The 12961-nt window shown below is 44.6% G+C and overlaps 1 protein-coding gene across 1 annotated transcript in view; it reads right to left on the minus strand.

Moving 5' to 3' along the window:
• tspoap1 (TSPO associated protein 1) overlaps window positions 1-12745 on the minus strand; it is a gene marked incomplete at its 5' end in the record, with an annotated part of 82435 nt that extends 69690 nt beyond the window's left edge. Inside the window, one exon of the mRNA XM_080835784.1 lies at window positions 11717-12745. Within this exon, the coding sequence (XP_080691910.1) occupies window positions 11717-12745 (1029 nt within the window). The remainder of the gene's footprint in view (window positions 1-11716) is intronic.
• Between the last annotated feature and the right edge of the window lie 216 nt (window positions 12746-12961).

The raw sequence follows: 12961 nt of genomic DNA on the forward strand, positions 1-12961 counted from the left end.
GGCCATGTCTTTGCTGTGCTCCCGCAAATGACAGCCCTCGTCCACACAGAGCCCGATCTGTCAGTGCGTCTCATGTGAATCCAGTGGTGGATGAGAAGACGGCCAGGAAGAGAGAGAGAGGGAGAGAGAGAGCTTTTTCACATCAGCAGTCCTCGCCTCGCTTAAAAAAAAAAAATCCGGAGTGGAGAGCCAGCCTTACTAACAGGTCTCCTTTTCAGTCACCTCCTCTGCCTGTGAGATGAAGACAGGTGCTGTGCGGGGGTCGCTCCATGTGTAGCACTCGTCTTGTCTCCAGCGACGACCACAGAGAAATGTTGGTTGTCCGTTGCCGTAGTTCGCTCCGTGCATTGAGGTTCAATGAACTGCCTAATCACTGTTTGGGGCTGATAACCACATTAAGATGCGGGGACAAGGAGGAGGAGGAGGAGGGGAGATCTGTGTGTGGGTGAGGGAAATGGGAGACTGTGTGTGTGAGTGTGTGTTTGTGGTAAGAGTGGGGAGGGGGTGGGGCAGATAGGCTCCATCCTCCAATCACGTAGGGCCAGGCTCTGGGAAGGAGCCAATCCTGACTGCATCAGGAGCTCGTTTCCATGGAGATGACGCTGGAATGATGTTGGCTGCCTATTGATTGTTCAAGAGGCAGAGCAGAGCATTGCGGGGAGGCTGGAGTAAAGCTATGGGATGGTGCGCGCACAAAACATATTCACCACCACTTTGCTCAATATAACATTTCACTCCATGTTTGCTCTATACTTATGCTCCATATTAGACTTGTACTTATAACAGGTACACCAAAACATTGCCTTCTTGTAAAAGATCCACATTTGATTAAAACCTAACAGATTATTTTAATGCAAAGCAAATAAAAAGCATGTGATCCTCCATCACATGGGCCACTGCTGTTTGGATGAAAACTCACATCCTCTCGGCAACATGGCAGTTTTACTAAATGTGACAGAATTAAGATGTCAGATCAACTTAAAACTTCCGCTCTGGTGCCCGATATTAAGATTCATCATTAGGCTGTTCTGCTTCTCTTACTAATTACCTTTCAGCATAGCAAACAGATAGATGAGGATCGTCACTCCTGGGAGATTACATTCCACCAAAATTGGGTAAGCCTCTTTTATGAGTGTGACTGTGTGTGTGTGTGTGTGTGTGTGTGTGTGTGTGTGTACTGAGAAAACATAAAAACCATGCCCACCCAATGAGCTGTACAAAATTCAAACCAGACTGCACTTCATTTAGACCAAGTCATCGTTAAGGGGGGTGTGGGGGTGTTATTGCAAATCACATCACAGCCGTTTCACTCACTCAGTTATCCATCGCAGGAGGCCTCACACTAGATTGACTTGTGACAATAACTCCAGAGTCATGGGGTCCAATTTATGACCACACTAAACTGACAGCCAATGTCACCCTGCACACAAACTCTCCCCTTCTCCATGTCCCCCACAGAGTTAGACACTCTGGCCAGCATGCTGTGTGTGCTGCTCAATCTGACCAGAAAGGTCACTATTCAGTCCCAGCAGGGTCTTGGGAGGGTTTGTTGTGGCACATGCAGTCAAAAATATGCGGTTCGATTGAAATACAAATTAAAGTGAATTTTACCAAGACCGTTTCTTTTCTCGTATAGCATACTGATGATGTAATGTACCAAGGTCTCTGACAATTCCATAAAATCTCGTAAAATGTAAACCATATCTGCTACCAAAAACCTATTCTGAAAGATAAGGTTATTTCACATGGAACGTTTTAAAAAGCAAGCACGTTTTTTCAACAGATCATTCTAGTTCTTCATCAGTATAAAACCCTAAGTATTTAAAATGAATAATTATCTCAGCGCCTCCTCTCACACCAACCCCAATAACAGCCAACCAATGAAAGCCTTTTGAGTTAACAGCAACACTCAAGAATCACAGCAATGCTTCCGCCACCTTGCAGTCTCTGTTCCACTGTCTTAAACCCTCAGCGTTCACTGTGAAATTGGGGCTAATGAAGGCTTATTGGGTAAAAGCAGACCCTGGGACTCTGCAATCAGCGAACAAGCACAGAGCAGCAGGGCTAAAGCAAGCGCGAGTGATTATCTGCCTAAAACTGTTACGGCAGTGTGTGGGAGGGCCAATGGCTCCGTCACGCTTCCCCATTTAAAAACTAAGCCGTGGAACTCATCAGGCAGAGCCTCTTCTGTCATAAACACCTGCAGGAGAGATGGCACCATGCCAAGAGCTGGAGGAGACAGACCGCCGCTGGGCAGGGGTTGGGCAGGGGGTGAATCCAGGCCCGAGGGCAGGGCGGGGCAGGGTATGCCATACCTCATCCATCCATGATATTAATGTCCAGCCGCATGTATGATCCTATTCAAGGCTGTAGAGTACACGAGTCAACAAACTAAAGGAGCTGCTTTTATAACACGGCCTCTGGGGTACAGTGTTGACTGACTCTGTGTGTGTGTGTGTGTGTGTGTGTGTGTGTGAGGAAGAGAGAAAGTAAGTATGTGTGTTTTGCTATTCTGAGAGTGGGTGCTCATAAAAAAAACACACACACCCCTAAAAAAAAGTGGCAAATTGATGCATTCCGGTAGTATGGCTTTGAATAAAACATTCTGTCCATCACACACACATACACACACACACACACACACACACACAAGTAAGACTAGTATCTCGATCATACCAAAACATAACCAATGTTAATAAATGCAACCGTAACACAAGTCAGTCCTGAGGCTCATCTCCATCCTCATAAATTCTCCCTGCATTCACATTCCAGCATTCATTTCCAATTCCTCCCTGAAAAATAACCTCATAGTGTCTCCTGTTCCCCCCCCCCACACACACACACACAGTGATAAAGCCCAATGCCCAGACAATAACAAATAAAAACAGCACACAGGAGTTGTGCAAAAGTCATTGTTATTAGATAAGCTGTGCTATGTCATTTATCTTCCCGCTTGAAAAAAAAATTAAAACACTATTTGCTTGCTGCTCAAGTGGGAGAGGGTAAAAGACAAACAGACAGACCTAGGCACGACCTTGACTCTAAATAAGCTGCACCTCAGCATGCTCAGTGGGTCTCCAGCCTCTCCCTCTCAGTAGTCTTCCCTAGGACCAAACCTGGACCCTCCACACACAACATGTGACAGTCATCCAGGCAGCGGCTGTACTTCCTCCGGAGGCTGAGGAAATTCAAGGTCTCCCCTCCCATCCTGAGGACCTTCTACTCCTCAGCTGTGGAGAGCGTCCTCACAGGACGGAAGCTGTACCGCTCAAGACCAGGCCAACCTACAGAGGGTGGTGCGCTCAGCTGAGCGCACTATCAGAGCGTCCCTACCCAACGTGAATGACATCTATCACAAGAGGGCAAAAAGTATCAGGAGGGATGACACACACCCCAATGCCAGCCTCTTCACCCTGTTGCCGTCGGGTAGACGCCTACGAAGCCTACACTCAAGGACTGAGAGACTTAAGTTTTTATCCACAGGCAGTGAGACACTTAAATTCAAATTTTTAATTCAACACCTAATTTTTATTTGAGTTATTTTTAAATTTGATTTTATTTACATTTTTTATTTTATCTTCATAAATTAATACATTTATTTTATATTTGATTTATTTTTGAACAGTGTGGAGCATATACCCTATTACATTTCACTTCAATTTATTGTATGTGACAAATAAAAACACTTGAACTTGAAGGTCATCCTGCTCACAGCACATGTAATATTCAGAGATTTGGCATGTGCTTAGCACAAATCTATATCCATTAATATTAACACAACAATGATCAGCTTTGTGAGTGATCCTACTGAAGATGCCAGGCTATTGTTTTGTTCCACAATAGTGATAAACATTGCAATGGTTCAAATATAAATACCAAAATCAGCAACACGAAAAAAACAACATCATTTCAAATCAAATTCATGGCTGCTTTTGTCAATGTTCCATTTGGAAAAACTTGATTAAATGCAGCATGGCATAGAAAGTTAGAAGGACTAGGCTACATCTGTAAACAAAAGAAAACATGCAGACATCCCAGGGAAGAGACACAAGCCATTATCACAACACTGAATAAAGTAGTCAGGGTTCTTAAACACAGGGCTTTTTAGACCCCTGCTAGTACATTGTCCACCACAAAAAAAATGGAAACTGTTTAAAATGCTCTGAACAAAACAAATATTCCCCCTTTGCCGTTCCATGCTGTGCCATTTGGGTGGCACTCAGCCTTTTATCAATTATTTACAATCCCATCCAGAAATTCTGGAGGCCATTTTGGGAGGGGTACTGTACATTGACCTACTTCTGCCAACCCCTCCCAGACCTCCCAAAATGTGACTGACTGCAACACACTTTGCCATTGAACTGACATGACTTCCCTCCAATGGAGACAGAAGATTTAAAAACCGCACAGGACTTTACTACTGCTATTGAAGATACAAATACAAAACACGACACTTTCAGTCATGTACATACAATCAGGCTTTGCAGTGCATATGTAACTCTACAAGCCAATAAAAGCAGACTTCCACCTCTGTAGGAAAAGGTATAAAACTTATAAAGCTGTCAGCAAACATATTATGAATTTTTCAGACTGAGTTCAAAATAGGTCAAGTAGGTTCAGCAAACTCAATATTTTATTCATTCATTCCACAAGTTATTAAATACACTAGCACTTTGCTCTTTATGCTAAGCACATCTGGAAATGGGAATTTATTCGACTGGACTGGAAAGTGGGATTTATTACAACTGAATTGAGCACTTTTATCAGTCTCATTCATTGGGTTCACACACACACACACACACACACACACAGTGTCATAGTGCCTTGCTAGCTTTCCAAGTTGATTGTGTGACCCCATCACAACAATTTCACTGAGAGGCACAAGCAGAGGTCGACTTCAGTCCAGATTAAAGATGAGAGGAGTCTGACGACATGACACTGGTCACCTGCCCCGTGTTTCCAAACACACAGGCTAAGAGAGTCTTTTGCTCCAAATCCTCTCGGGATAAAAAAAAACACTAGACAACTCTGCCTTCACACTGCTGAGCCTGTATGGAATCAGATCAATGCCATAAATATTTTGTAATCTGTAATATAGATTTTGTATCTGTAACAGGGATTAAAAACAAAATATTTTTCATTTCGTTTCGTTCTGACCAGAAACATTATTTTTCTGTTCCGTTCCAGTGTTCCTATGCTTCTCTTCATGTTATTAACCGGTTAGAACCTTATATAAGAACGGTTAATAACGTTCTTTTCAAAAATGTCATGGGGGGGGGGGGGGGTGCGCGTGCCTAATGTTTGTCATTATGCGGGGGGGGGGGGGGGGGGGGGGGGGGGCGCGTGCTTAATGTTTGTCATTATTCGGGTGCGTGCGTGAAGCCTATAGGCTAAATGCAATGCGCACTTTTCCAACGTTGTGGAAACGGAGTTTGCCTACAACTTATAATAAATAATGAAACAACATTATATCCAGTCGGCAACATGAAATTAGGCTGCAGGACCATTTAAACGCAAACATGTCTTTCGAACTGAAGTCCGTTCAAAAAAAAGAAAGCAAGAAATGCAGCAGCTTAGACCCATGGCTATTCAAAACAAAATGACAACAAACTCAGCCGGTCACATTTAGGCCTACATTCAAATTCGGAAAGCATCTCCAACAAAACGTTCTCCATTACGCGCAAAATAAACACAACTCATGTCCATAGCTAGAGGCCTATGCCTACTCTCTTCTATTAACTCGAGAGTTAGCCTATTTGAAATGGACAACAGATAGCTTACATACCAAATTGCTTATTCAGTTTAAGGAAAAGTATGTCCTCCAAAACATTCTCCTTCAGATTGCTGCGCAAAGGAGACAGGATATATTTGGGAGGCGAAAAGGCACGCTCTACACTGACCTAGGTAACGGGCACAGGCAGCACAATCATTGCAGATCTGTTAGGCTACTCGCGGCTCGCTAGTGTCAACAGTAGTTTCACTTCAGCAAGGCGGTCTGGGTAACATTTAGCGGGCAGGTAGCCAAGCCCATCACTTCCGGAATAAAACTTTATTTCAAGATTTATTTTAACAATTATTTTATTCCCACAATATTTCAAGAAAGGTTATTTGGAACGAAAAATAACGTTATTAACCGGTTATTTAAAATTGAAAATATTGTTTTCACTCCGGAACAGCTGAAATTGTTTTTGTTCCGGTTTTCGATTACGTTCATCACAAAATTTCGTTCTTTACCTGTTTTCGTTTTCGTTCTTTGAACCGTTTCTAATCCCTGATCTGTAATATAAATTTTGTATCTGTAATATAGATTTTCTATCTGTGAAACCATCTACACTTTCAAAACCTATCTACAGATACGGATTTCAAATACGAAATGTATCTACACTTTCAAAAACTATCTACACTTTCAAAAACTCTCTTCACTTTCAAAATCTATCTGCAGATATGGATTTCAGTTACGCATTACGGATACGGATTTCAAGTACGAGTTACGGATTTCTGTTACGAATTACAAAATCTTTTTGACACTGTCTTTACTTCCTTTCTAAAGAGCCAATCAGCGCTTTTGGCAGATTTTCTAAAGCGCCAATCAACACATTGTATCCTGTACTGATCAGCGCTAGCTTGCTGGGAAAGTTGAGTGAAACGGTGTATGCAGCAGTCGTGGATCAGAGACCGAGAAATGGCACAAGTAAGAAGTCCTATATTTGGAGTTGTTAATAAAGTCATTGTAAAACGCACAATCATAGTCAGTGGTTTTCACTCCACACTTCGTTCCACCTGTTTCAAAGATCCTTGTCGTTGTATGGAAGTTATTAGGATCTGCTTTGGTAGCCAACGAAAGCTAACGTTAGCATTTTCGTGACCGATCTCCTATTCACATTTAATTAAGTTAACCATGAACAGTATTCATATGACCCATTATCACGATGAGAACATTTAGCAGACAGACTGCTATTGTGTTAGCCTGACGATGTCATACTCATAATTCTAGTCAGAATATGAGTCTGAGACCGGACTATTGGGCTGTGATTATGGGGCGTGTTTCAACGAACCAGGAAAGAAAATTCCTCTTCGCTGAATTGGATACCTAGAACCAATCAGAGCAACGTAGTATTTCCATCTGATAGATTAAACTTTTACCTGATCCCGTAGGAAGGACGGCAAAAACATCTTTTCAATCGACAAATGCCTTGATCGCGTTTCTCTGTTCCTCTTTCAAAATGAATGCGCTGTCATATCTGTTGATGTTACTTAATTAGCACTCAAGGCTAGAAGCTACCATTCGTTTGAATGGTTTTTTTTTCTACGCGTTAGCATAACCTATCAATAATGCTCTAGAGTGCTTCAGTTAAGACCCATAATCCTGGGCAACACTCGTTTTGCGTATACACAACTAACCGAGTCAATGTAGACATATAAAAGTCGTGTAGATAGCTTAAATCATATAAAATATGTCCCACTAAGCTTCCGAGACGGCGCCATCTTTGTTCGATGTATACCGGTATTCTCTCTATATCTGTCCATCAACGTATAAAGCCCGCCCTTACAATTTGAATGGTCAGATCACTTTTCGGGGCCGTTTAAACCCTCCCAACTAACTCGACTCCAGACTGAATCTCCAGACCAAAAATTTTGTGGGCGGAGTTCAGGCTGGTATCCAGGCTACTATTGTGTTGTTCTCCAGACACATGCAAAGTAATGGTGGGGGTATACCGTTAAGTGCATATGCATCCTCAACAACTGGATAATGACCAGCCTGATTTCAAAACCACCTTGCAATGTCATTTTCGTTTCTTTTCATGGCACTTTGGGGTAGGCTATTTGTAACCATTTTCTGAAGTCCTTGAAAACGCTTTATTGTGTATTTTTTGTGGAAGCGAGTTTTCTAGCGTCTCAGTGGAAGAGATATATGAGGCAGCAAGCTGGAGTCTTCGTCACAATGCGTTCTGCAGCCAAGCGATCTCTGAATCGCCAGAGCCTACGATTAACTTAATAGTACAGGTGTTCATCAGCCCTTTGGGCCAGACATAAGGCATGCTTGTTTAACTTCCCCCACGGCGTTCGTACACCGAATTGTATTCAAACCGTGAGGGGGAGACCCCAGATCTCTCCCTAGGCAGAGCGGTGGCAGATTTAGGTTATAACTATTGAATAATGAGCGGGCCAGTAGTTGCCAGCAAGCTAGCGCTGATTGGCTAGTCAGTACAGTATACAATGTGTTGATTGGCGCTTTAGAAAATCTGCCAAAAGCGCTGATTGGCTCTTTTGAAAGGCTGTAAAAACAGTGCCAAAAAGATTTTGTAATTCGTAACAGAAATCCGTAATGCGTAACTGAAATCCGTATCTGCAGATAGATTTTGAAAGTGAAGATAGTTTTTGAAAGTGTAGATAGTTTTTGAAAGTGTAGATACATTTCGTATTTGAAATCTGTATCTGTAAACACATTTTGAAAGTGAAGATAGTTTTTGAAAGTGTAGATAGTTTTTGAAAGTGTAGATAGTTTTTGAAAGTGTAGATACATTTCGTATTTGAAATCCGTATCTGTAGATAGGTTTTGAAAGTGTAGATGGTTTCACAGATACTAAATCTATATTACAGATACAAAATCTATATTACAGATTACAAATTATGTATGGCATTGATCAGATTCCATAAGCCTGAGGCAGTGATAAGGTCACACACTCCCATTTCATCGTTTGAAATCTCATTGAAGAAGTAAACAAAGATGACTCAAATTGCACAAAAGTCACTTGTTAAATGCCTTACTGTTCAGGGAACATTTATAATGCTGGGAACAGTATGATTATAGTGATCTTATTATCTGCAATATGCTGAGTAACAGACGAAAATAGAATCCAATTTATTACAAATCCGTTAACTTTTTTGACTGAAGTGAAATCCCCTTGGCAAAACACAGAAGTCGTTTTATCTAATGAGAAAAATGATTCATTCTATCCATCTGCCTAGGAAAAAAACAGACTTCTCACTGCAATTGAAGCATTGAGCATAATACTATAATGATTTTATAACCCTGATAGCTTACCAATAGTATCTAGAACAAGTGAAACCAAAACAATGAAAAGATAAAATTGTAATACTTGACAGACAAGATCATAACATTATATATTTGGAAAAGTTTTGTAAAACCGTCATATCAACTTCCTGCCCATCCCAATGACATGAAATAAATATGCCCCGTCAGCCATGAGAGGCTGTCTTTTCCGTAGGAACCCCATGATTTAGTGTGCTGCGGTAGGAGGAACAGCCCACACAGGGAATGTGACGGGGGTGTTTCAGAAGCCGGAGTGTTGACCCACCTGTGCCTGGGCCAGAACTGAGGCAGCCTGCATGGACCAGAGGCATGCTGGACATGTGGGCAGGGCGGAGGGCAGCGAGGGTCAAACACAGACAAACACTGGAACAGGCAGAGGAACAGGCAGAGGAACGAGTTGTGGGCGTGTGTGTGTGTGTGTGTGTGTGTGGAGGTAGAGGCAATCACCATCGAATCTAAAAATGCTCCCTGGGAATGGCGGAAGGCATCATGGCTGGAGAGACAGCTGTGCATTTCAAACACAACCTCTTAGGACACAGATATCCCATTATGGGGGACTTTTAAGCGTAATCCTACTACATATAGGGAAAGCACCCCCTCATTTTAGCATTCAGACACTAAAAGGGATCCAACGGGAAAAAGGGCACGCATCAGCAAAAGAGAAGCAGACAGAGATTGCAGAAGCGTTGAACACAAACATGAAGACAGCGTGGCTTGGAGAGAAGTGGTTGTGAAAATGCCTAGTCTTTCTGCCTGAGTGTAAAACACAAACATAAAGACAGCGTGGCTTGGAGAGAAGAGGTTGTGAGGATGGCAGGTCCTTCTGCATGTCAGCTGACTCTTCAGTATCACCATTCACAACCGCAGTTCAATTACAGCCACTGACAGGAGGGCTCGGAGGCCACAAATACCCCTCAGCTTCAAATAGCTAAGGCCACAGACTAGACAGGATAAACAGACATGCACATGCTGCCCCCACCACCACCACAAGATGTGTTAGCTGGGACAAGACACTGCTTATGTGGTCCAACTGAGCAAGAAAACCAGCTTGTCCTCTCCAGGAAAACTGAAAAGATTCTCTTCGTTTGGAGAAGAACAATGAGTGAAAAACTGGCCTGTGCACTCTTCTGAAGGGAAGTCATGCCTCCGTGCTCATGTTACGGCTGTGGGACTGGGGTGGTCTTCATTTGCATAATGGGAAGCAAGACAGTTGTATGGAAGCCACAGGGATTCACATTAACCTCAACCCAGGGGGTCCAAATACTGTACCGCGTGCTTGGTGTAAAGCATGCAAATCACTGATAAGCATAAACATGTCAAATACTATAGCATAATGGCTAAACATTTGATTAAAGTCGTTATTTTCCAAAACAAACAAACAATACAAAACAAAACCCGGCAATCAAAAATACTCCCAAGTAAAAGCACAAATCTAACATTTTGAACTGACACAAATGGAAATGGCAATTTCCCCTCAAAAATTAATGACAGCCATTAAGGGAGCCAAAGACAGAGCAGCCAGAGGGTTGCTATTCTCTAGTTTGCAATGGTGTGATCCATTATTTATTAAGCGGGTAGGGAGCTAACAGACGCTGTGACAGCACAAAGAGGGGGTCCTACAAGTCAGACACTCTGCTTTCACTTTATCATGGATTAGACAGCTTCATACCGGCTTAATGGTCTTAAGGTTCTTCGTGGCCTTACGCTTTGTGCAATTAATTCTGATTCTGAAAAGAAATCTGATTATGAATAATGAAATGTTATGATAATGAAATGTTTGGAGATAATAACACAGGATGTGTCAGTAAGCCAGCTTCTTACAGCCAATATAAGAGCTGGATATTCAGACAGTCAGGAAATACCAGCCAGGTGCTTTGCCTTTTGACATTTTTTATGATACACTGCCATCATCAGGTCCCTCAGTCCAACACCGATAAGGGTAAAGGGGGGTAACTGTAATATTGGGCACTAACCATCCCTTTTCTTTCTTTCTGAGCAGGACAGAAACATCTGTCTAGATTTGGCCTGTCCATAACGCTACAGCAAAGCATTTTAGGAGAGTGCACCCTGCTCCAGAAAACTGCTCTCCGTCTCATCTGGTTTGGCAAATATGACATGACTCTACAACACTCCCAACCACATACGGACGCTATGATTAGGATGTTACAGCACAAAGAGCTCACTTTCAAATTTTGGGGAGCTATTTCAAACCAAGCAGGGATAGAGAATGGGCAATGTCAGCTCTTAACAGCAGTTGCAGAATTCCCCTGAACTCTAAAAAACAAGGTAAAATCCTCAAGGAATTTACTTCTAAGTGCAAGCCCCATCTCTTCCCACTTCCTCCATGAATCCCTTCCAGAACAGAATATATTGGGTGGCACTGGCCCTTCTGTATAGGGCTAAAGCTGCAAGATTGCATTTTTTAGTTTATGTTAACGACATCCTTCCCTGAAGCTAGACTGTTAATCATAAAGGAAGTGAACACTGAACTTGTTTTGAAGACAAAAGAAGGAAGCCCAGGCTGATATTCTATGGTTTAAACTGGATGACAGAAATAGGCTCTATTTGGATACTTAGTGCATGGGGGTTGCTATGCAACAAAGTTTTCCACCAAAACAAGCCTGAACTACATGTCAATGTGAGGGCTGGGAAGGAGCTCACCATGTCCTCCTCTGAGCATCTGGACGGGGTTGAGTTGTCCGGCGTAGGGGACCGGTCCGATGGGGAGGAGGAAGAGGAGGAGGCGGGCCTCACCTCCCAGTCTGCATGGGGAGAGGGCTGAGAGGGGATCGCCTGGCTCTCCACAGGACTGGAGCAGCGCTGCGGCTTCCCCAGGGGTGCAGCGCTCCTGCGCCCGCTCCTGCTCCTCTTCCTCAGGGGCCCCTGCTGAGAAGACCGCTGGGCCTTCTGGGACTGAGACCTGGCACGAGACAGGGGGGCTCCAGGGTTGCCGGGAGCGCCTTGGTTCCCCTGTGAGACAGAGCGGGAGGGCAGGTGCACACAGCTGGCCGCGCGGCGCCTGGGCGCTGGGGTCGGAGTCGAGGCCACCTTGGGGGCCTGAGGATGCCCGTGCTTCTCTAGCAGGTGGCAGATGAGGCGGCTCTTGTCCAGCTCCAGCTCCTGGCGCAGGCCCTGCAGGAGCACCGCCTGCTCCCCGCTCGCCTGCCCATGTAGCCTTGCCAGCAGCTCTTCCAGCTTGCGGTAGATGGCACCGCTGCCTTGGCCGCACAGCAGACCCTTCACGGCCTGAGGGTCGAGCTTGCCCAAACCGGTGCCGCCACCAAGCTCCTCGGCTAGGAGCCGCTGCAGTTCCCGGACCTGCCTGAAGGTGACGTTGCTGCGCTCCCTCTCGCGGTCCCTCACGTGGCGCAGCTGCCTGAACTCAGAGGCGCGCTCCCTGCCCAGGGCCTCGCGCTGCTGCTGCAGCTCCAGGGCCTTCTGCCGCTCCTGCCTGGAGGTCAGCTCCCGCAGGGCGCGCTCCCGTTCGTGCCGCCCCTCCTCGCGCACACGCCGCAGCTCCAGGGAGTACTTCCTGTAGGCCTGCTTGTTGCGGCACCTCTCCACCTCCAAGGCGCTGCGGAGCCTCTCGATCTCGCGCTCGGCCTCGCCAGGACTGGCGCAGGAGCGCGTGCCGCACCTTGAGCCTCTCTTGGAGGAGAAAATCACAGAGTTACCCTTGTCCTTTCCCATTGTGCTCCCACGCTTGAGGCCTTACACATTGGAGGCCAACGCACTGAAGAGAGCGGCTCACTCGGTCTCAGGCGGCAGGCATGCAAACAGATGGAGGAATGGAACTCATGCAAAGGGTTATGGGAGTGAAATGCAAACACATGCATGCAGTAGTAGAATGATGTGGCACTGAAAAGAGCAGAGATGAATGAATGTCAGGAGGAGCAGTGGAGACAT

The sequence above is a fragment of the Sprattus sprattus genome, assembly GCF_963457725.1.
Source record: "Sprattus sprattus genome assembly, chromosome: 1".
NCBI lineage: Eukaryota > Metazoa > Chordata > Actinopteri > Clupeiformes > Clupeidae > Sprattus > Sprattus sprattus.